This window comes from Vombatus ursinus, unplaced genomic scaffold (genome assembly GCF_900497805.2).
Source record: "Vombatus ursinus unplaced genomic scaffold, bare-nosed wombat genome assembly UNPS02014807.1, whole genome shotgun sequence".
In the NCBI taxonomy this organism is placed as follows: Eukaryota; Metazoa; Chordata; class Mammalia; order Diprotodontia; family Vombatidae; genus Vombatus; species Vombatus ursinus.
Window position 1 is genome coordinate 24,352,208 of NW_020954585.1, and position 24,480 is coordinate 24,376,687.

Here is a 24,480-nt window from a genome sequence, read left to right on the forward strand (position 1 = left end):
GTTTAAGGTAGGGGACTGTTTCCAATGTGGAGAATGTACTGTCCCAAGGTTCAGGGGTTTTGTGTAGCTGTTTTCAGAGACACTCCTAGGAACCTGTAAATTTTCAGTTCTTCCAAGGTGGTATGATCAAAGGTGAAGTGTTTACTCCTTTCCTGGCCTGGGTTCTGGTCTATGATTGACCGTAAGTACTCTTTTCTGCCTTGGAACTGTGAGGGGGATTCCCTCTCCACCTCCACCACAAGCTCCATCACACCAGTGCTCCTCCTTACCCCAGGACCGCCACCCAGAACTGTGACCCAGATCCAAGCATGGACAAAGCAAGAGAATCCTGCCTCTGCATCAGCAAAGGGATCCCTTCAATCTCCCTCAGATCAGCCGCTTGATCCCCTGTCTCTCTGTGGGCCGTGACCTCCAGAAGCAGCTGCTGCCCTGGGGCTGCGCCAGGACTGGGGCTGGACTGAACTCCTCTCTCACCACAGTCAATAGACCTTTCCTACTGACCTTCTAAGTTGTCTTTGGCATTTGTGGGTTGAGAAGTCTGGAAGCCGCCACAGATGCCTGTGATTCAGTCCCCTGAGGCCTGCTCCAGGATCATTGAGGCCCAGTCTTTGCTGGCGCTCCCCACACTGAACTGTGCTCCTCTCCCACCCCACACAAGAGACCTTTCCTGCCAACCTTCCAGGTTGTCTTGGGCTGGAAATTTGTTTCACCCTGTCTTTTTGTGGATTCTGCTGCTCTAGAATTTGTCTAGAGCCATTTTTACAGGTATTTGGAGGGGTTTGAGGGAGAGCTCAAGCAAGTCACTGCTTTTACTCCTCCATCTTGAAATCATGTATTGCAAAAGGATGCAACTATTCCTGTTTCATTGATTGTTGTTTTTAATGTTTCACTCTCTTTCGTATTTGAAGTAAAGTTTTTTGCTGTTCTACCGGAGGAAATCAATGGTATGTCAACTACTAATGGAAACCAATGGGCTGCTTCTCAATGCATACTTTCTCCAATCCAGACTCTTAGCTTTCCTCCTGCAATAACCAAAAATGTCATGCTTTCTCTTAGAATCCAGAAAAGAATTTTTAAAAAGCTTTTAGATACTCAATTCCTAGACAAAAAGAGAAGCAAAACCTGGGATCAAAAATAATACAGGACCTAATTTCTCCATATATTTGTGACTTGCCTGGGTCTGTGATCTTGTTGGTAGTGGATGGATTAGCTTACAGCCTGTCTTCTCATAAATTCTCCACAGTGGAGCCTTCTACACCTGCCTCGTTGTACCTTCATGGGGGATTGGTCTGTCCCTGAACAACTTAAATCTTGAGTCTTCCATCCTAAATGAAAGGAACGGAACAAGACAGGATGGTCTTGAGTTATCTTACTAAATAATTTCTGCTGCTGGTGTACTGTGTGGCCACTAGATCTTTCTGGGTCTTGGTTTCCCCACAGATAAAAAGGGAGAAAATCCCTATTCCCCACCCCAGCCTTGTATTTAGAAGTTTAACTGAAAATCTACAAATTAGCTTATCAGGAAATATCTGGCTCAATTTATCCCTGGCTCTATCTTTCTGGCATTTCCCCTTCAGGACACAACGAGAGAGAAGATTTATACCCCCCTCACCGTGGAAAGTGCCGTGGATGCCAGGTAGGGTAGTGGGGGGCTGTGTGTTGCTATCCCTTATCTGTCCCAGGCTCCTACTTGCTCTCCTTACCCTCTTCCTCCTCCCCAACCCAACCAAGCATCCTCTCTGTTCCAGAGATGCTATTGCCAAGATTCTGTATTCGATGCTGTTTGGCTGGCTTATTGACAGGATCAACACATTGGTTTACCCCGAGAAGGATGCTCTTTCCATTGCCATCCTGGACATCTATGGCTTTGAGGTGGGCAATAAGGGAAGCATAGACTCCAGTTCCAGCCCTCATTCCCTTGCCCAGAGAGTTCACCGTTTTCAGTCAGTCAACAGTCACCTAATATATGCCAGCCACTATGCTGAGCACTGAGGATACAAAGGAAGACAAAAAATAGTCCCTACTCTTAAGGAAGTCAGTCTAATGGAGGAGGCAACATGCAAGCTACTATGATTGACTGTGTTTCATTTAGTTCACGCCAGGATCCAGTCTTTGGTATGAAGTAGGATGGCACATGGGAGTAGATGACGAGGGAAGGGTGTTACTGATTGAGGAAAACAGGAAAGGAAATTTCTCACTGAATGGGAATCCTTCCATTAGAATATAAACTCCTTGAGGGCAGGGACTTTTTTCCTTTTTATAGTTATATCCCCAGCTCCTAGCACTATGCCTGGCACATAGGAGGCACTCAATAATTGTTTGTTGTTGATTGGTGATTCTAACCCCAGAGATTTAGAAGTATACTCCCCCCTCCCCCCCCACCCACTGCCTACTCTTGGGATGCCTGTAATTGGGCCCTTCTGTGATCAGGATCTCAGCTTCAACAGTTTTGAGCAGCTGTGTATCAACTATGCCAATGAGTACTTGCAGTACTTTTTCAACAAGATTGTCTTCCAAGAGGAGCAGGTAAGCCAGGGAGGGAGCTGGGGGGAGATGGGGATGGTCCCAAGGATAACTGTCTTGATTCTAACCTTCTGTCTTGATTTGAGTTGGCCTCCTAGAAACACCCACCTCCTTCAACATTCAGTCAGCTCATTGCCAAGCCTTCTCTCACTGATGTGCATAGCCCTCAAGGCAGGAGTCAGCTGTAAGGGACCCAGAAAGGGGAGGGTGCTGTAGCACAGGAGAGGAAGGGGAGATATTCCCAAACCCATCTATTAAGCATTCCAACCTCTATGCCTTTGCTAATACCATTACTCCTCCCTGAAGTAGGGTGAATATCCCATATCCCATGCTCTCCACCCTCCTCTCTGCCTCTCCAAATCCTACCCATCCTTTTAAGTCCAAGCAGGTGAGCCTCTTGGCTTTCCACAATTTCTGAATTTTTCATAGTACAATTTGACACTAAATTGCCTTCTAATTCTCTCACACATTTTATCTCCAGCTAATTATGAGCTCCATGAGGAGCAAAGTCTCATGCTTCCTTGGGGCCCCTATAGGATGTAGGTATGAGGCTGGGCATGGCATTCATACAGATGTTTTTCATAGATTCATATATAGAGTTCCAACTATATGCTCAACCTTGTACTAGGTTCTATGGGGAGAAATGATTGGGATTGGGTAAGGCTGCTGTATGTCTGATGGTGTGAGGCCTCCATCCCTGGGAGGGGCACCACCCCCCCAAAAAAAATCTTGTACAAACCTGGGAGTGGGCAACCTTTATCCAGGATGAGTATATCCGAGAGCAAATAGACTGGAGAGAAATCACCTTCACTGACAATCAGCCTTGTATCAACCTTATCTGCCTGAAGCCCTACGGTATTCTCAGGATTCTAGATGACCAGAGTTGCTTCCCCCAGGTAAGTCTCATAGCCTTCTCTTCTGACCATACCTTAGAGAGAACATAGTTCTAACTATAGGGATTCTCAAAAAAATCTCCTTCTCCTGGAAGCCTCCTCAGATTAACTTGCCTGGGAAATGGGGAACCACTGAATGTTCTTGAGCTTTGCAGTGATCCATGTCCCGGGAGAACCCAGTCTAGTAATGGTGTGTAAGATGGATTGGGGAAGGGAAAGATTAGATCTGGGGAGACCTGTTAAGAAAGTCTGAGAACTGGAGCTAGAGTAATGGCAGTGAGAATGGAAAGGAGGTGATGGACGTAAGAAATGTTGAGGTGACTGAATGGATAAGGGAGACAAAAGAGAGGGAAAAGGCAGAGATAACTGGTGAGGTGAAATAGGTAGAGGAGCAGGTGGAATAGAGGACTCAGAATGTCTATTCACAGGGATAAGGAAGTTATGAAGAAAAGCTAGTGGGAGGAAGGATGAGTTCGGTGTCAGACATATTGACCTTGAGTGACAGTGGAATATCCAGGTATAGATGTCCAGCAGGCAGATCTATCTTAACTTTACTCGATTTTTGTGCTTTGTGGCCACTCCAGGCAAGGGACCCCTCCCTCCCTTCTCTTCTCCCCTTCTCTTTCCCTTCTCTGATCACTGCTTGGGCACCCCTGTTCCCCAGGCCACAGACCACACTTTCCTACAGAAATGTCATTACCATCATGGCTCCAATCCCCTCTACTCCAAGCCCAAGATGCCCCTACCTGAATTCACCATCAAGCACTATGCTGGCAAAGTCACCTACCAGGTAAGAGGCTCCCCGAACGTACATACCCGTTCCCACCTCTCTACTGTTTGGGCTTGTGGGGGACTTGGAGAGTGATCTCAGGAAACTTCCCCAAGTTCATGGTGAGTAGGGATAATTTCATTCTCAGTGCTTATATCCCCAGCACCAAGCACAGTGCTTGGCACATAGTAGGTGTTTCATAAATACCTGTTGACTGATTGAATGCTTTTATATTTGGCTCTAGGGCATTTCTACCAAGGTTAATATTCAACTCAACAACAATTTATTAAGCTCTCCTATTTCCAGACACCATGCTAGATGCTGGCGATTCAAAACAATAATTTATCCTTATATAAGGCCTCCTTTCTCAACACCCCAGAAAATGAAAATAATAGATTATATTATGGGATTTGAAGTGTGCAAAACAATTTCCCATACATTATTTTACTGGTTTCATTGATTCATTTGATTTCATTGATCCTGAAAACAACACTGTAAGACAGATGTTGTTCTTATCATCCTCATTTTACAGATAAGGAAACTGAGGCTCAAGAGAGCCCCAGTTCACACAGCTAGTACATATTTGGGGCAGTGTTCAGATTCAAGTCCCTCTATACCATCCTACCTCTCAGAAGTGCCCAGGCCTCTATGATCAAAAATCTCCATTTTGAATACTGGCACTGTCATTTAACAGTATTTTGTGACTTTGGACAAATCACTGGGCAAGTCACAAGTCTCTAGGCCTCAGTTTCCTTATTTGTAAAATAACGAAGGTTGATTTCTAAGGTCCCTTGCCAGTGGTAACATTCTGTGATGTTAAATTGCTTGACCTCTGCTGGGCTGATTTTCTCATCCATCAAATAGGGTGAATAACACTGTAGGAGTTGCCATGACTCACCCTGGGTTTGTTTTGTTTTGTTTGTTTTTTGCTTTTCCAGGTGCACAAGTTTCTAGACAAAAATTATGACCAGGTGAGGCAGGATGTGCTAGACCTGTTTGTCCGAAGTAAAACTCAAGTGAGTCCTCCCCTTCATGGCGTCTTCTTCTCCCCATCACTCTCCCCACCCCTCCCAGAATTATTTATTCTAGGGAGGTACCTCCCTTCCACTGGCCCTGAAATTATTTTGTCATTTGGATGTTGTATTGTGTTTGTATTTTTTATTGACTCATTATGAGTCTAGCTATTGTTTTCCCTTGTAAAATATAAGCTCTTTGAGGGCCGGAATTGTTTTGTTTTTGTCTTTGTATCTGTCCCCAGGGTGTAGCACAGCACCTGAGAGTGCTCAGGGAGCCCTTAATAAATACCTCTTGAATGAAAGAATGAAAGTGTCCAAAGTTGCAGAAATGTACACATAGATGCATGCATGCAGCAGAATGAGGCCCTTACTCTATTGCTGAGCTGGGAGGGGATAGGAATGGTCAGCCATTCTTGGCATGCACTTGGGTGATGGGACATGAGGACTGAGAAGCCCCTTCTGCCCTCCCTGCCTCTACTGTCATGTTGCTGGGGCTATACTGCACTTCCACCTACCCCCCCCAACACACACATGGCTAATGGACCCTATGGAAAAGTCACTCTCTGATTCTCTTCATCTCTTTCCCTCTGGCTCTGTGGGTGCCAGGTTGTGGCTCACCTCTTTGCCAGCCATGCTCAGTTGACCTCCCACCACCGGTTGGGGAAGAACAACACCCTCACTCGTCTCTACAAGGCTCCCACTGTGGCTGCCAAGTTTCAGCAGTCTCTCCTGGACCTAGTGGACAAGATGGAGAGGTGAATGGAGGCTGACCGATATTTCTGGGCCATGGCTTCTTCCTCATTAAGCTAGGGCAACTGAGGCAGAGAAGTGACTGATTAGCCAGCCTCAGGCCCTGCCAGGGATGGTTCAAAATTCTGTTGAGGGGAAGGAGCACAGCAACCACTACCATGCATTCAAGGCTTTGATTACGGTTGGCTGGCAAAGTAACTCCAAGCTCTTCTCTGGCAGGATGAGGTGACTGGGAGGGTGGAGTGAAGGGTGTAGAGCATCATTTTTCAAAGTGTCATCCACAGACTCCCTGGGGGTCCCTGAGGCCCTTTCATGGGGTTTGTGAGGTCAGAGCTATTTTCATAATAATATCAAGACATTATTTGCCTATTAAAATACTTTTTCCTTTTCCAGCCACATACCAGTGTGGGGCCTGTTTTCTTCATATACTTCAACAAAAACAATATATCACAAGAGATTAAATGCAGAAACAGATGTCTTTTATTAAACCACACAGTGAAGAGATTTGCAAAAATATGTAAAACAATGTCACTCTTCTCTTGTTTTGGAAAAATCGTTATTTTTCATAAAAATATCTTATTTATGTTAATATATGATGGGTTTACTATTATTTAGTGGGCAAATATTTCAAAATTCATTTAAAAATAATTTATTTTAAAATTTTAATTTCTAATGTGATAAATGTAACCCACATAAACAAAAGTTCTTTGGGGTCTCCAATAATTTTTAAGCATGTAAAGGAATCGTAAGACCAAAATGTTTGAGAAGCACTGGTTTAGAGGGAAGAGAGAAGGAACAGTCCGGACATTGGGGGTCTCATGCCTACTTTCTTGCCTGACTCTCAGGTGCAACCCTCTGTTTGTTCGATGCCTCAAACCCAATCACAAAAAGGTAAGGGGATTAGGGTGGTGAAGAGGGAGGGAATAGGGTAGTGAGACCCTGGGCTTTCCTTTCCCCATTCCCCAGAAACACATAAAATTCTTATTTTCCTCTCTCTTTTCCCCTTTTCCTTTCTTCTCCGTCTTTCATTTTTCCCCTCCTCTCCCCTTCTCTCCTTTTCTCTGTCAATATTTCAAGTTCATAAAACTGTATGCAGAATGCTATGTTAGTCACTGGAGGAGGTACAAGGTTTAGGTAAGGCACAATGCTTACCCTCCTGGAGTCTAGCAAGGGGATATGCCGCTTCCACAGATAAACATGAAACAAAACAATATATAGTAAGTGCATAGAAAGATACGAAGTGTTTTTGAGAGTTCAGAAGATGACAGGTGAGGAGGTCATTTGTATAGGTTCTTAGAGTATGGATTGAAATTGAGTGAGTGAAAAAAAAACAGAAAAGAAAAAAAGAAAAAAAAGAAATTGAGTGAGTGAAGGGAAGGCATTCTGGACCTAGGGAATAGCATAAGCAAAGGCATGGAGGTGGTACAACACAGGTGCTACATCCCAGGGAGCAAGTCATGGCCCATTCTGGAGCAGGGGAGGGGAGAACTATGAGACCAGACTGGAAAAGAGAATTGCACCACGTGACGGAGAGTCTTGAATGCCAGGCAGTGGAGGCTGAATTTTGTCTCAGAGGGCACTTTCCCTCTCTGCCCCCTACTTTCAATCCCATCACTCTGCTGCCCTCCTCCAACCCTCCCAAATAGCAGGAAGGGTGGGTAAGTGAGAGGTCTAATCTCCTCCCCACCGCAGGAGCCTGATCTCTTCGAGCCAGATGTGGTCATGGGACAGCTCCGATACTCAGGGGTCATGGAGACCATCCGGATCCGAAAAGAGGGCTTCCCTGTGCGCGTTCCCTTCCAGGCCTTCATTGACAGGTACTCCCCATGGAGGGGAGTTCACGGTATCCAAGACCCAGCGTTGGTACTTGGGGAAAACCTGAGACCTTCCCTGCTCACGGTTAGGAAATCAGAAACTTACCACGTAGGAGAGTAAGGGGCACCGAGCTTTTGGTCCCTCCCTCTTCCTCTCACCTCTTGAGAAGAAATATTTTCCCTCGATACCAGCTCCAGACTATTCTGGATGCTGGGAATGTTTGGGAAGAGGGTTACTTTTAAAATTCCTGTTGACTGATGAATATGGCAACTCTCACCTCCACCACATGTTATTCCACGAACACAACTAGCCATCAAAGGTCCTGCAGACAGCCCAAGAGGCTGTATGGAATGATAATGGAGATCCCCGCTGTGTTTGCCATCTTTCACTGGGCCAGGGATCAGCAGTACCTTGGGGAAAAGAGGGAAATTAGGGGAGGAGGAGTATAGTTATTTTAAGCAAGGATTGATGACTATTGGGATTCTTCATTCACATTCAGGTACAGATGCCTGGTGTCTCTGAAACATGACATACCAGCTACTGGGGAAGCATGTGTCTCGGTGCTCAATAGACTTTGCACAGTCACCCACCGCATGTACTGTATTGGAGTCAGCAAGGTAAGAGGGAATCCAGATCTCTGGGACTATATAATCTTTTGAAGCTGTATATATCTTGTGTGTACATATTTGTTTGTTTGTTGTCTCCACTATTAGATTGTAAGCTCCTTGAGGTCAGGGACTGTCTTTTGCCTCTTTGGATCAACAGCACTTAGCACTGATGCCTGGCACATAGTAGGCACTTACTGTTATTGACTGATTGATAATAGCCCTTCTCGATTAATTGTCAATCATAACATTCAAGGAAGGGCTGACTAGTCAAATGGAAGTCTTTAGACTGACTTTGTCACTTTCCTAATATTCCACCAGAGTTCCTCTACTCCCTATCAATACCCTTGCCTACCCTCTCATCACTAGTCCCTTCCCCAACCCCACCCTACCCCCTCAATTATCTTTGTTCCTGCAGGAAAAACTCTCAGCTGACAATCATCTATTCCTTTCTAAAACTAGTTGATTTAACTAAGTTGCTAATAAATGCTTAAGTTATATTTTGCTATTTATGTGTTGATAATGTCTCTGCTCCCTCCCCCACCCAATGCCTCTTTCCCCAATCCTTATCTTCACTGTTGTTGTAGTTTGTCTTTCCTTTGTTCTAGAGAGGACCAGTTACATCAGAAGGGTGATGTCTTGACTTTTGAGTGAATTGGATTTAAGTGAGGCTGAGCTGTTCAAAGTCACCAGCCTCACTTTTTCCTCCATCTGGGTCCAGTGGCCATATATAGATCAAGATGACTGGAGATGGCTCAGGATGCAGTGGAAGACCCTGGTCTTTTTTAGCTAAGGTCTTTCCCAGGTCTCAATTTGTCTGAGACAATACCCATTCAGTGAATAAAGGCTAGGCAAGAATTGAGGCATAAGGTGGTCTAGTTTGCCTTCTCAAAAGAATCTATCTGAGAGGGGAAGAACCCCAGAATTTCTGGCCAGAACAGAAATAATTTCTATTTACATTCACTCTGAGCCATCCCCACTAGTGCTTGCTTAAAGTGCCATCATTAAAGCTCTGTTAACTAGTGAGGAAGACGAGGTAGGAAAGGTTGGATTTAGACTCAGAGGAGATAGGTTCAAATCTCAGCTTGATCTCTCTGAGCCTCAGTTTCCTCACTTGTAAGAAGAGGGGGGCTTGGGCTAGAAGACCCCTATGGTGTTGTTGAGCCCTAATCTACCATCCCGTGAGCCTTTGATTATTTCCTGTTAAAAATACAGATTTCTCTGGAGTATAGAGGGATCAGGGGCTTGGAGTGGGAAGAGTTCAAAGTCATTGTGCCTAAAATGAAAACCCTGGGGCATCTTTCCTTTCTGGCTTTTCATGCAAACAGTCATAGTCTCTCCTACCATCTTCTGCTGTCAGAGCTTCTACTTACCCTCAGTTTCCCCCTGGGCAGATTAATTTCCTTACAGTTCATTTTTTTGCCTCTAGAGAAAGTCACAGGTTTTCATTACTCCCCTTACATATTTAAGCTTTTAGCTTAAATAATTAAAGTTGTTAGCTTAAAACTGCCCTAAGACTTTTGGGACACCTTTGTTCCACCAACAAGGGAGAGCCTTTAGTACAGATTTATTCAGTGACCAAATGACCTGAGCCATGGACCCTAGACCTGAGGGTGGAGGTGGGGGAGCATAGATCTATATTTAGGCTCATAGGAACATAGTTTTGGGGCAGCTGGGTGGAGCTTCAGAAAGAGAGCCGGGCCTGGGGTCAGGAAAACTCATTTCCCTAAATTCAAATCCAGCCTCAGGCACTTCCTAAATTGTGTGACCCTAGGCAAGTCATTTAACCCTCTTTACCTCAGTTTCCTCATCATGGAGAAGGAAATGGCAAATCATTCCAGTATTTCTGCCAAGAAAACCCCAAATGGGGTCACGGAGAGTTAGACACGGCCAAACAACAACGACCACAGATTTAATCAGAAGGATCCTTAGGGATCATCTAATCCACTTCCGCTCCCATTTTAGAGATGAGATCGGGAGAGATTATGAGATTTGTCCAAGACCATACATGAAATAAATCAGAACTCCAGAATTTGAACCCAGGATGTCTGAAGGAACTTGTGAGATCACTAAGCCTAAACCCTTCACTTTACATATGGGGAAACTGAGGCCCACAGACCTAAAGTGATTGCCCTCAAACTGGTGAATGGCAGTTCCAGGATTCAATCCCAGACCTTGTGAGCTCTTTTCATTAAACCATGTGGTCTGTGACACGAGGGTGCCCTGCTCTATCCCATCCCCAGCTGTTCCTGAAGGAACACCTGTACCAGCTGCTGGAGAGCATGAGGGACCGAGTTCTGCACCTGGCAGTGCTCACGCTGCAGCGCTGCCTCCGAGGTTTCTTCATCAAAAGGCGTTTCCGATCCCTGCGCCGCAAGATCATTCTTCTCCAGAGCGCCTCTCGGGGCTACCTCGCCAGGTACGGCGCCCAGGCGGGTGAACTAGGGAGCTATAGAAGCTGTGGCCAAGTGGGAGAGGGCAGATAGCCGACAATGGGGATGGGGGCGTGCGGAGGGATCCATCGTCGGCGACAGGAGGGCTCTGGAAGGGGCACCGTGCCCCTCACTGGCGATCCCAGCAGGGAGCGCCCTGAACTGGACTCAGACCTCAGAGCCGAGCAGAGTCAACTGTCCTTGGGCCTTTGGGACCTGGTGTGGCAAAGCTGAGGGTCATGGATAAACTGAAGGACAGTTTGCCCGGGGAATGGATGCGGGGTGGGGGGGGGGGTGGAGGGTCAGGAGACTGAAGGTCTGGCCCTAGCCCTGTTCTAGCCTTGTCAACTGGGATAAGTTATTTCCTCTCATATGTGAAAGATCTCTGCTTTCAACATGATAACCTTCTGGTGTGGGAACTCCTTCCATTAACACAGATACAGATAAAAGCCATTCTAGGACTTAGTCGTAGGAAATTGCTTGAGATTCTGAGAAGTTAGGTAACCTTCCCTCGGGTCATAAGGTTAGTAAGTGTCAGAGGTGAGATTTGAACCAGGTCTTCTTGACCTTCTAAGTCCATCATTCCATCCACTATGCCACACTGCCTGTCTTTCCTTGTCATAAAAGAATAATAAATGATCCCTGTTCTGCCTTCCCTCAAAATGACTTTGTATATCAATCAATTAACCAACAAGACTTTTTTAGGTACTTACTGTGTACCAGGCATTGTCCTGGGAGTAAAGATAAAACTGAAAGAATCCTTACCCTCAAGAAGTTTACTGTATGGGAGAAACAGTATGTATACACATACACACACACACACACACACACACACACACGGAGCTAGGTGGTGAAGTGGATAGAGCCCCAGGCCTGAAGAAAAACTCAGCTTTCTGAGTTCAAATCTGGCCTCAGACACTTCCTAGCTGTATGACCTTGGCCAAGTCACTTCACCCTGTTTGCCCTGGTTTTTTCATCTGTAAAATGAGCCAGAAAAGGAAATGGCAAACCACTCCACTATTTTTGCCAAGAAAACCCCAAATGGGATCACGAAGAGTCAAACACGACTGAAATATATATGTATATATATTATGTATGTGTGTATATATATGTGCACACATAAAATATGTATATATTATGTCTGTATATATAATATAATACATATTATATGCACATACATACAAAAGGTAATTTAGGGGAGGAGGCACCAGCAACTACCAGGGGAGATCAGAAAAGGCTTCACTCATGTAGGAGGTGGTGTCTGAACACAGCCTTGAAGGAAAACAAAGATTCCAATAGGTATAGGGATGATGTATTCCAGGCACAGAGTATGGTCTGTGCAAAGGCAGTGGCAGGTTGTTTATGATGGGCACTAAAAAGACTAGTTTGACCATAAAATGAGACTGAAAAGGTAGATTGGAGCCCCATTTAAATCAATAGATCAATCAATAAGCATTTATTAAGCACCTACTATGTGCTAGGCACCGTGTTAAGCACAAGGGATACAAAAAAGATAGAAAAGACAATCCCTGCCCTCAAGGAGCTTACAATCTAATGGGCCTTTGAAGGGCTTTACACATCAAACAGAGGAGTTTATATAATAGGGAGCCAATGGAGTTGAGGGATTGAGTGGGAAGCCAAGAGTGATAGGGTCCTATGGATCCTATAGTCCTGAGAAGTCATAGGGTCAGATCTGTGCTTTAGAAATATCCTTCTGGCACCTGTATGAGCACATACGCAGATGTGGAGGCATGCTGACAAACAGCCAGCACTGCCCACATGTGAAGATGTCCTGCCTACGATCCTGCCTCTGACTGTGTAGCTGTGGGTGACTGGGGGGAGGGCAGTGCTGGGCTTCCTGACAGCCTCTGGGGCTCCTGTTCTTGGGGACCAGTGCCTACGTGGGATCTATACCTTGCCTAGATTTCGGCTCCATTTACCCTCCCTACCTGTAGGAAGAAGTACCGGAAAATGAAGAGGAATTTGGTCAAGTTCAGATCTCTGGTGAACATGTATGTGAACCAAAAGCAGTACCTGAGGGTAAGGCCCACCTCACCTTCCCACCGCCAGCCACATACATACAAATACACTGGGAACCAGGCCTTTCTCATCCCAAACTGACTGTCTGGGGAGGAAGGAAGAGCCAAAGGGAGCTCAGGGCCTTGGTGCTTAGCTGTAGGTCCCAGCCCTCTTTGTAAGAAGGACTCTAACCCTTTCATTCCCTTTCCACTGTGCAGATAGATAATAAAAAGCATTCATAGGAATACACACACACAGAGGTGTGTTGGAGCCAGCTCAAACTGGCTCTCAAAAGTCAATCGTTGGGGCAGCTAGGTGGTGCCTTGGATTGAGCTCTGGCCTTGGAGTCAGGAGGACCTGAGTTCAAATCCAACCTTAGACACTTGACACTTACTAGCTGTGTGACCCTGGGCAAGTCACTTAACCATGATTGACTCACCAAAAAAAAAAGTCAATTGTTAAATTTTCTATATGAGAATTTACATCTCAGAAATCAGCCAGGCACTTCTCTCCTGAGCCTCAATTTCCTCTTTTCTAAAATGAAGGGGTTGGACTAAAGGATCAGTAAGATTCCCTTCTAGCTCCAGTATTCTGTGATTCTATGTTTCTGAATAGCACATATATTAGTCCTGAATTCACTGGTGAAGAAACCACTGAAAACAACACTGGAGGACTAGAGTGTGTTCAGATTAGGGAAAGAAGGGGGAAAGGTCTGGCTATAGCAAGAAGAGAAAGATAATCAGACTGACTGGGTGTGTCAGGCCTCAATGATGAGAGGGCCAAGCTGGCTCAGGGACTAAGGAGGTCAGGAGTATGCTGAGCCAACAAGAGTGTATGGAGTGTTCAGCGAGGACTAGCACCTCTGGTGTGCGTGCTTGCTGAGCAGCTTGTCCACCTTTGGGGTCCACTTTTCACCCAATTCTCACCTGCGGATCCAAGAAGCTGTAGCATGTACAGCGGCCACCCCCTGATAAACCATCCCAGCAGATGGGCTAAACCAGGTTTAGGGTAGCTGACAGGCCTCAGACCCATCGGTGAGTTAGGGGGATGTCTACCCCCCGTGTGTGAAGATGTCCCTTGGTAGAATGGACGCATGAAAATAATTTGTTTTAATGGCGATGAAGGCGGCTGAAGCATGCTCGATAAAGCGCTTAGACACGGAAGATGCCAAGGTCATCCACTGCATCCCAGGCCATCGCCAGTCCTCCTGACTTTTGTCCTATCACTGGACTTCACTGACTCTGGAAGAGAGTGAGGCTGAGGACTGTGTGTTCCTCATTTAAATCCAAGACATCATCACCCTGTGAAGTCATTGGTCCTCTTTGAAAATGAAACAAGGGACAGCTAGGTGGTGCAGTAGATAGAGCACTGACCCTGGATTCAGGAGGACCTGAGTTCAAATCCAGCCTCAGACCTAACACTTACTAGCTGTGTGACCCTGGGCAAGTCACTTAACCCCAACTGCCCAACCAAAAAAAAAAAAGGAGAGAGGAAAGAAAATGAAAGACAAACAAGAGCAATAATCCCAAGCCAACAGTTGAAGATCAAGCAAAGTCATAAAGGAAAACAGTAAGAAGGCATTCCTAGGCTGGGGCAGGGTTTTATGGAAGATGAGAACCTCCAGGAAGCTAACATCTTCTTTGTGCCCATGCCTTCTGTGAATCCTTCACAAGCATTGTAAAGATACAAGGAGAGGTACATGATTCCTGCCCTCAAGGAGTTTAGAGTTAGGGGGTGAGGCAGATAAGATGGATAGGTAACTAGCTTTACAATAAAATGGAAAATGAATGCATAAAAGCTATGTAAAAGAAATAGTATGTGAGGTTCATGGAAGAAATTATTGAGGGCAGCTAAATGGCACAGTGGATAGAGCACTGGCCTTGGAGTCAGGAGGACCTGAGTTCAAAAATCAGGCCAGAGATACTGTGTGATACAGATACTCAGATACAGACACAGCTATGTGACCCTAGGCAAGTCACATAACCCTGTTTGCCTCAGTTTCCTCATCTGTCAAGTGAGTTGGAGAAGGAAATGGCAAACCACTCCAGTATCTTTGCCCAGAAAGCCCCAAATGAGATCGCAAAGAATAGGACATAACTAATAGATTTAACCACAGTAAACCAGTAGAATCTTGCACTGCCCATTTCCTCAAAAAACAAAGTCAAAGTTAATTGGAAAATCCATCAATGTGCTCACATCAGCTTTTCCTTTCCACTGGTAACCAGTGGTTTTTACAGTCTGTAACAATATTGACAGAGATGTAAAGTAGCAGCCACCTATCCCGGAATAAATATTGTCCCAGAGCCTGGGGCTTAGATTTGTCCTTGATGCAGAGCCTGAGCTAACAATCTAAGGGGTAGCAGCAGAAAGAAGGTCTGGGACTGAGTGAAGAGCCTGTGGATCTAAGAACAGAAACCTATTAAAGGCAGCATGGGGAGTATAAACAGCTTTTCTGGGGAACAAACTCCCCATCCTTCTTATTTATGGACAAACTGGATGGCAACACACCCTACCCTTGGCCTCCAAGGTTTTAACGAGATCCAAGCAGCGGTGCTCCTGGAGGACCCAAGGGAGGCCAGGTGTGTGTATGGGGTGGTGGGGGGAAGAAATGCTAATTCTTACATCCTTTAATTCATTCACAAGCCCCATGTGCTGGACACTGATGATACAAAGACATGTATAACTCAGTGCCAGCCCTCGAGGAGTGTATAATCTAATTGGAGAGATAATAAACGTTTGTTGAATGAATGAATACAACAGATCCTAATGAGCACAGTAAAAAATGATGTTGATGCCATAAATATATGATGGTTCCACCAAGCGAAGGAGGGATTCTGAGCTGGAGGGACCTCCAGGGACATTCCATAATCACCCCGATGCCCTCCATGAAATCCCATCTTTTTTTCTGATATGCCTATGTTTGTGACTTCTAACCACTTTGAGATCCCTTTCCACTTCCCTCAACATCCCCCTTCTCCCCTTATTCCAGGTTCAGGTCTCAGGGTCCTGGCAACTAGGCCACTGTTCTAATCAAAGTTGTAGGTAAACATGAGGGATCACACAAATTAAAAGAAAGTGTAGGTGCAGAAGGTGATCTGGGCTGGGAAGCAGAATGGGGTAAGGGAAGGTAAGCCCTAGGGGTATCTCATGGTGCTGTCGCTTCCCAAGAATAAGGGTCTTGGGGAGTTAGGCAGGTTTCAAGGGCACAGGGATGGCATAGCCCTAAACCTACAGATTGGTGCCCAATTTGGGTGGGTAGCCACTTTTTGCCACCAGTCTCTTCTCTGGTGCCTGGTATCCCCTGAACCAAGGAGGCCAGGACTAGAGGAGGAGGGAGAATGCCCTCTGAGTACTGTGTCCCCCAGGAACTGACCAAGAGAGAGGTGGTGAATGTGGCCTGTCTTGAGGTGCCCGCTGAGCTGGCAGGACTCCTACAGGTGGTGACAGGTGGGCAAGGGACTCTGGAAGGGTGGGGAGGGAACTTCCAGAAGGTTACTAGGTTGGCAATGAAGTCCGGGAAGGGCTGGGACATAGGGGAGTTGGGAGAAGGGATGGGAAATATCACGGAGGTTTCCTGGCTCTGTCCTATCCCCCAGCTTGGGGCAGGCATCAGTCAGTGAGAATGTTTCAGGGCTAAAGTTCTGCATGGAGCCTCTGGAGAGGGAGAGGGGACGGATGGGATTCTGGTGTCTGGGGAAGATTCACGGTTACAGAGAAGAGATGGCAAGGGAAAAGTGGGGAGCCTGTGTGCTTTCCTACTCCTGTTTCCTCTGGTCCACAGTGTACAAACAGGCAAATGCTGGCTGCGTGGTTTCTGTCCGTACCCCCAAGCTACAGACTGACCCTCAGATTGCACTGCCCCTCGACATCAACAACTATCCTATGATCAAGTATGTCCAGGCCCACTTCAAGGTGAGAACCTGATGGGATGAGATTTAATGAGTTCTGAGAAGGTTCTCAACTTCCCCCTCCCCCACTCCATACTCTGTGTTGTCTGAAATTCCCACATTTGAGCTGAATTTCTTTGGAATGAGGCATTTTTCCATACTAAAATTACGAAAATCCCTAGGAGGATATCACCAAGGTAATATTGTCATGTGGCACCTTCGTGGGGACTAGATCTTTCCAGACAAACTGAGCAAAGGCATGTAGCACAGTGCCTGACACAGAGTAGGCACTTAATAAATGTTTTTTGGATTAGATTTTGGAGGGGTTTTTTTTGGTAAAGAAAGCAGAGTAAGCGTGCCTGAAAGGGGGGAGATGGGGTGACAAAGCAGGAAAGGAACACAGACTGGAGAATGGGACTATGTCATTATGCTCACGGTCAACCCTGGTTCTTCTTCAGCATTCTGGGGCTGGGGCCCAGGGGAAGCAATGTGTGTGTCAGGAGGAGGGAAATGGAGCAATAGGAGACAGGGCCTCAGGGCTACCCTGAGGTCATCCGCTAACCTCCTTCCCCAAAGAGACCCCTAGCTCCATCATCCCTTTTTACACAGTAATTCCCTAAGTCTTGTTCTCCCCTTTCCCACTGGGTCCTTCCCCTAGTCCTATTCACCTTGGTTTTCCTTCACCATCATCACCCCACCAAATATTGGTGTCCATGCTTTGTCCCTAGGATCCCGCCTTTGGGATGCTTACTGAGCCACTACAAAGCCCCCTTACCAGGCTGGAGAAAGAGCATTACCCAGAGGCCATCAGCATCTTCAAGCTGGTAAGTTCAAGACACAGGGGTAGGACTCTTGGAACTCAGGCCGTGACTCCTTTCTCTACACTGTTCTCCAGCTTCCTGGTGCCCACTGAAGGACTGGTGAATAGGGAAAGCCCCATACCCTTGACCTCCTGCCACAAAACGAAAGTAGGGGAACACCCAGCCCCTACCTGTCTAGTCACTCCAGCTATCACTGTATAAGAACATAGGGGGTAATGGCTTTGGGTACAGAACTCATCCTTTTGTCCTGTTCTCCTCAATAGTAAGATAGCAGTAGTTAATACCTTACTGCTATTCACCTTGAATGTGACAAAAATGATTTTACTCTAGGTAGGAGGATACCATGTCGACAGAGGTCAGCAGTTAATAGATATACCAAGTATTAGCTTTGCTCAACTTGAGAGATAATCTTGCCTAGCGATCCCTGGATCATCCTACCCAGTCTCCTGTACCCAGCTCATTCCTAGTCCAAATCCTTTCCTACCTGGATTTGGCAAGCAGCCATGAATGTCCTTGATAGAATAAAAATAATTGAAAAAAAAGCTGACATTTATACAAGGGATCTCAAAAGTCTTAGAGCAGACAAGCTTTAATAGCTTTTAAATAACTGTTCTTAAAAATAGCTTTTAATAGCTATTATTAATATATAATTGATATAATTAATAATATTCAATCAATAATATAATTGATATAATTAATAATAAATAGTAATATTCAATATAAATACTAATATAGCCCTTTAAGGTTACAGAGCTCTATAAGACATTATTTCATTTGATCTTAAAAGCAGCCCTGTGAAATAGGTACTATAGCTTCATTTTATAGAGGAAGAAACTGATACTCAGAGTGGTTTAATAATGTGCCCACAGTTGCCCATCTAGTAAGTGTTTTAGATGGGATTTGAATCTTGATAAATCCAAGTGCAGTTACACCCTACGGACGTTCATTATGCTTTAAAGTTTACAAAGTACTTTATGGCAGAGTTATAACTAAGGGGGAGTGACTAGATTTTTGTCCCACAACACCAAAAATTGAGAGGGTCTTGATAGGAATTAAGCTCTTTTAGAAGCCTAGAAACAACTTCCCTTAGCAATTTTAATAATAACTAGCATTTATATTTTACTTTATGATTATAAAGCGTATATATGTGATCTTCCAGTCTTGTAAGGTAGCCAGCTTGGGTATCTCCTTTAACAGATAAGGAAACTTCTGTTACAAATGTTACAAGGGCTTTTCCCCTTTTTTTAAGGGGGATGGGAAGAAAAATCCATTTTTGTCCATTAAAAATTAATTTAAAAAACAGAGGAAATTGAGGCTCAAAAACATTAAGAGATTCATTCAAGATTATGCAATTAGTGAGTGGTCAAGCCTAAACTAGAACCTGGGTGTCCTGATTCCAAATTCAGTGTTCATTTAACTTTAAATTTGAACCAACTTAGTAAATATAGATGGGCAGTTAGGTGGCACAGTGGATAGAATGTGGCTGAAGTCAGGAATTCAAATCTGGCCTCAGACACTTACTGGCTGTGTGACCCTGGCAAAGTCACTTAACCCTGTTTGCCTTAGTTCTTCATCTGTAAAATGAGGTGGAGAAAGGAATGGCAAACCACTCTAGTATCTTTGCTAAGAAAATCCCAAATGGGGTCACGAAGAGTCAAACAGGACTGAATATTCTGAAAATACAGAAACACAACCATTCACGTAGAATGCATTCATTTCATTCACTTAACAACTACTTTGGACCTAGCTCTGTGTCAAGAGAGATGGGTAACACAGAAAAATATAAGACAGAATGTAAGAGCTACAGATCTGGAAGGGCTTTCCGAAGGCTGAATAAGAATCCACTTTTTAACATTTCTAACCATCTATGTGAAACTGGGCAAGTCACTTAACCTCTGTCTGCCTCAGTTTTCTCATCTATAAAATGGGGATAATAATAGAACCTACCTCCCAGAGTTGTTGGGAGAATCAAATAAGCTAATATTTGAAAAGTGTTTTACAAACCTTAAGCACTCTGCAAATAGCACCAGTCATTTCTATGACCTGAGTCTGATATTACAATGGATATAGATTCTATACTTCATGGGTGACTTCGAGTATAGGTCTGGTGATGAACTCAGTGTCTACTTCCAAAACCCATCCTAGCTCATTTTGTTGTAGACAGGCTCATCGACAGTTTGATAGCAGGGCAATGAACTCCCTAGAGCTCAGGAGACCTTAATTTTGAGATCTCCATTGCCCTCAGGGGCTGGCAGCAACAGAGATAAACTAAAACATGACCAGGGTGGAGGGGGGCCTGGAGAACGTGTCTTATGATGGTAGGCTGAGGGAAATGGAGAAGCAGAGACCCAGAGGAGACATATTAGCTGGTCTTGAGCATTTGAAGGGCTGTTATATAGAAGAAGGATTACACTGGACTGCTTAGCCCCAGAGGAATGAGATTTCAGGAAGTCACATTGAGGCTTGATGTCAGGAAAAGCTTCTTATTGATTAGAGCTATCTCAAAGTGACATGTGTGGGTTGCCTTTGGAGAAAGTGGGCATCCCCCCCCCTCCTTGAAGGTCTTGGAGCATAGTTTAGATGAACCCTTTTTGGACAGGTAGAGGGGATTCTTGCTCAGTATAGGTCAGACTAGATGACCCTTGAAGTCCCTTCCAGCTTTTAGACTCTATGACGCTGTGATACTAAGGTTTGAGGGGTTGCAATCTGTATAAGTGGAGGGAGTGTCTGATGCAACAAAATTAGAGGTTTTTAAGGGAGTGAAGCAATAATCATGGAATAAGCATACTGTACACAAGGCACTTTTTCTTTTCTGACCAGACCTTTGATTTCATCGAGATAAGGTTCTCTCTGGGGAGGAGGACCTCCTCCCCATCGATGCAAATCAGCAACTACTCTGACTCTTAACCAGACATAATGCCATTTGAATAATAAGAACCTGATCAATGTGGATGACTGTAATTAGAAGGGAGGATACCTCAGGTAGGGGCAACACCATAGGGAAAAGTGGAGTAAAAGGTCCATATAGGAGGGAGCAATGGAAAATAAGACCAGGAAGAATAACTTCCCTTCAAGGAGGTCTCTTGTACCTCTTAAGTCTATGATACTATGAAAGGCAGGCTAGTACTGAGGGGCCTTGAATGCCACACTAAGCAATATGAACAGCGTCCTGTAGACAGTGGGGTGCTGACCAGACGAAGGCCTTGAGCAAAGAAGGGAAGCTCTCTTCAAAGTTGGGTCGGAATGAATGTGTAATTATTTGGCATAAACTTGAACAGGGTAATTTTTATACGAAGGCCTTCTATGCCAGTAGAAGGGACTAGGAAGCATTTATTTTTACTGGGGTCATGGAGGACTTCTCTGTGTCTGGTTTTCCCAATGATTATAGATTCTACGCTTCATGGGTGATCCCCACCTCCACGGAGCTCAGGACAACCTGTTTGGGAATTATATTGTCCAGAAGGGGCTCGCAAAGGCTGAGCTGAGGGATGAGATCTTGGTCCAGCTGGCCAATCAGGTGTGGCGGAACCCCAACATCAGCAATAAGGAACGTGGTTGGCTCCTGTTGGCCTCCTGCCTCAGTGGTTTTGCACCCTCGCCTCGCCTGGACAAGTATTTGCTCAAGTAAGTAGGGGTCCGGGAAGTCTGAGGCTCCAACCAGTAGGACATAGACACAGCTCCCCATGAAGCACACAGAGATTATTTCATGGCAATTTAGGGTCTCACACAGAAGCCCATCTTACTATTGATTGCCATCTAGGGGCCGACTAGCAAATCACTAGGCCATTGCTCGACCACTGGGTACATGGATGTAGGTTGTATATGTAATCTAGGAGCCGAGCTAGCAAATCACTAGGTCATTGATCAGTAAATACTGCTTTGAGCACTTACTTTTTTTTACATTTATCTGAATATTTTATTTTATTTTCCAATTTTTTAACATTTTTATTTAAAGTTCTGAGTTCCAAATTCTATCCCTCCCTTCCCTCCCCTCTCCCTGAGAAGATAAACAATCAAATATAGGTTATACATGTACAATTATGTAAAACATTTCTATATTAGTCACTTTGTACAAGACGACTTGAATAAAAGAAAAAATGAAAGAAAGAAAGTGAAAAACAGCATGCTTTGGTCTGTATTCAATCTATATCAATTCTTTCTCTACAGGTGGATCATATGCTTCATCATTAATCCTTTGGGATTGTCTTAGATCATTGTATTATGGAGAATAGCTAAGTCATTCACAGTTCTTCATCATACAATATTGCTATTACTGTGTAAAACATTCTCCTGGTTCTGTTCATTTCACTATGCATCAGTTCATATAAGTCTTTCCAGGTTTTTCTGAAATCATCCTGCTTGTCATTTCTTATAGCACAATAACATTCCAGTACAATCATATACCACAGCTTGTTTAGACATTCCCCAGTTGAAGGGCATCCCTTTGATTTCCAATTCTTAGCCACCACAAAAAGAGCTGCTGCTACAAATATTTTTTGTACAAATAGGTCCTTTTCCCTTTTCTGGATGTCTTTGGGATATAGACCTAGCAATGGTATTACCGGATCAAAGGGTATGCACAATTTTATAGCCCTATAAGCATCGTTCAAATTGCTCTCCAGAATGGTTGGATCAGTTCACAATGAGCACTTACTTTTCATCAAGTGCTACTGGTTGCAATCTTTCCTCTTCAGCCTGTTTTCAGATTGGTTAGAGCAGTGGGTCCTACTTTGTTCTATATTCTAGTCACAAGTGTGTGTGTGTGTAAGGGTTTGAAACAAAGACCAGTGTGCTTCATTTCTGGGTGGCACAGAACCTGAGAGCCGGGGGTTGAGGAAGGGGGACAAGGAACCCTGGCAAGCTGTTTACTCATCTACCAGTCAGTTGGAAGAGGAGAAGAGGCAGGAAGAAAAGGAAAGGAAGGTGCAGTGTTTATAAGGTGGGGACTGTCTGAACATTTGTCACAGGGAATTCAGGATAACTCTGATTCACTGTGCGCCCTATCCATATGGGTTAGTGGTAGAGATGGTTAACAGGGGGTACAATTGGAAAAGTAGGTTAAGCCAGACTACTGAATACTAGGCTAAGAGATTTAGACTTTATCCTGAAAGTATTAAAGAAGGGGCAAGAAAAGAGAACAAATATTTACTAAGTGTTTACTCTGTGCTAGGCATGGTGCTAAATACTTTACAAATATTACTTCATTTGATTCTGACAATTGCCCTAGGAGGTAAATGCTGTTATTATCCCCATTTTACAGTTGGGGAAACTGAAGTAGATAGAAGTTAAGTGACTTGCTCAGAGTCACACAGCTAGTAAAACTCTTCCTGACTCCAGGCTCAGTACTCTATCCACTTCATCATGGAACAATAGAGAGTTTTCGAGAGTGCCTAATGACTTGTTATTCAAAATAATGGCACAATCTACCTTAGAGATCCTTTATAAAATTGGTGTTGGGGTCCGGGCTATCCTTGGTTCTTCAGAGGCCTTTAGAAAAAAACATCTTTGGATTACCAGACCACATTGGATGGAGAATATAATGAGTCGGCTTCATCCTCAATTCTCTGTAACAAACATACAGACAATCCCCAATTTACACTCAATTTTGGAATGACCAAGACAGAACTAGTGGTAGAAAAGGTAGACAGCTGCCTAGGGTACAATGAACAGGATGGCAATTTTAAATATTACTTATTATAAATGTAACCAAGTGTCTCTATGGAAGGCAAAGTTGTTTAAGAAGGACTTTTTTCTCTCCCTTCTGGGAATAGGAGGGCCAATTCCTTCCATGCCTGTGTCCGTCCATGGGGCTCAGCTTCAGGTATCACCTTCCCTCTGGTTATACCCTCGTCTCTCCCTTTGGAGGGTAGCCAATGTCTAAGCAACCCAGACTATTGCAAAGAGCTCAGGCTGAAACTGAGCTCTAGAGGCAAAGTTTGCGTGGATCAAGATGGGTTTTTTGCACAGAGTTTTAAAATATAGATTATTAATATAATAACATAAATGAGGGGCAGCTAGGTAGCACAGTGGATAGAGTGCCAGCCCTTGGAGTCAGGAAGACCTGAGTTTCAAATCCAGTCTTAGACACTTCTTCTTGACAAGTATGACTCTCGACAAGTCACTTAACCCTGGTTGCCTCAGTTTCCTCATCTGTCAAATAAGCTAGAGAAGGAAATGGCAAACCACTCCAGTATCTTTGCCAAGAAAACCCTAAATGGGGTCATAAAGAGTTGGACATGACTGAAACAACTGAACAACAACAACAAAATACAAATGAAATTAAAATATCTAAAAATCTTGCACCCAGATTATAATGACCATGACATAGTCACCAAGTCAGAAATGAAGATCCTTGATTTTTTGATGGCTTCCCACAATCCACACTCTCTCTACTCAGTTATATACATGGGGGGGGGGGAATTGAGATAAAATTTTAACTCTATTTAGAGAAAAACCATATTTTTTGACAGGGGAAATGAAGGAGAAAATAGCTTAGAATGAATACAGACTTAAGATTTAAATATCTGCCCTTTAAAACTGAAAAGGGAGGAGAAAGTGAAAAAGAAAGCTTATAATAAGTCTCCCTGCAGCTCCACTCAGTTCTTAAAAGGAACTTGATGTTCTCAATCTGCATTCCCTTACATAAAGCTGAGGCTGCACTGAGGCTGCCTACCAGGCTTCTCCCTAGCTCAGTGTTGCCGAGAGTAGGGGGAGGTCTCACTGCTCAGCTTGTTAAATCCTGGGTAGGGAAATGAGGACATAGCCACCCACTGCCCCATCTGTGTCTGCTTGTCTCTGTGTACCTGTCCTCTGTTTGTCTTCCGGTTGGTGTGCCTGGGGAGGCAGCTGCTGCTATGGCTGTGCTCCTTCCCAAAACTGAACCCCAAATTCCCGCCCAGCCACTTCAGCTCAGCATCCTCCCCTTGGGGTTCTGGCATGCATTTTTGTCT

At 44.6% G+C, this 24,480-nt stretch overlaps 1 protein-coding gene across 1 annotated transcript in view; it reads left to right on the forward strand.

The window, feature by feature from the left end:
- MYO15A (myosin XVA) overlaps window positions 1-24,480 on the forward strand; it is a 131,197-nt gene that overhangs the window by 44,843 nt on the left and 61,874 nt on the right. The window contains exons 13-28 of the mRNA XM_027874636.1: window positions 1,578-1,636; window positions 1,749-1,872; window positions 2,431-2,526; window positions 3,288-3,419; window positions 4,081-4,206; window positions 5,124-5,201; window positions 5,808-5,956; window positions 6,797-6,842; window positions 7,644-7,768; window positions 8,266-8,383; window positions 10,615-10,790; window positions 12,759-12,843; window positions 16,188-16,269; window positions 16,604-16,734; window positions 17,438-17,533; window positions 20,919-21,154. Coding sequence (XP_027730437.1) covers window positions 1,578-1,636; window positions 1,749-1,872; window positions 2,431-2,526; window positions 3,288-3,419; window positions 4,081-4,206; window positions 5,124-5,201; window positions 5,808-5,956; window positions 6,797-6,842; window positions 7,644-7,768; window positions 8,266-8,383; window positions 10,615-10,790; window positions 12,759-12,843; window positions 16,188-16,269; window positions 16,604-16,734; window positions 17,438-17,533; window positions 20,919-21,154 — 1,859 coding nt within the window. The remainder of the gene's footprint in view (window positions 1-1,577; window positions 1,637-1,748; window positions 1,873-2,430; window positions 2,527-3,287; window positions 3,420-4,080; window positions 4,207-5,123; window positions 5,202-5,807; window positions 5,957-6,796; window positions 6,843-7,643; window positions 7,769-8,265; window positions 8,384-10,614; window positions 10,791-12,758; window positions 12,844-16,187; window positions 16,270-16,603; window positions 16,735-17,437; window positions 17,534-20,918; window positions 21,155-24,480) is intronic.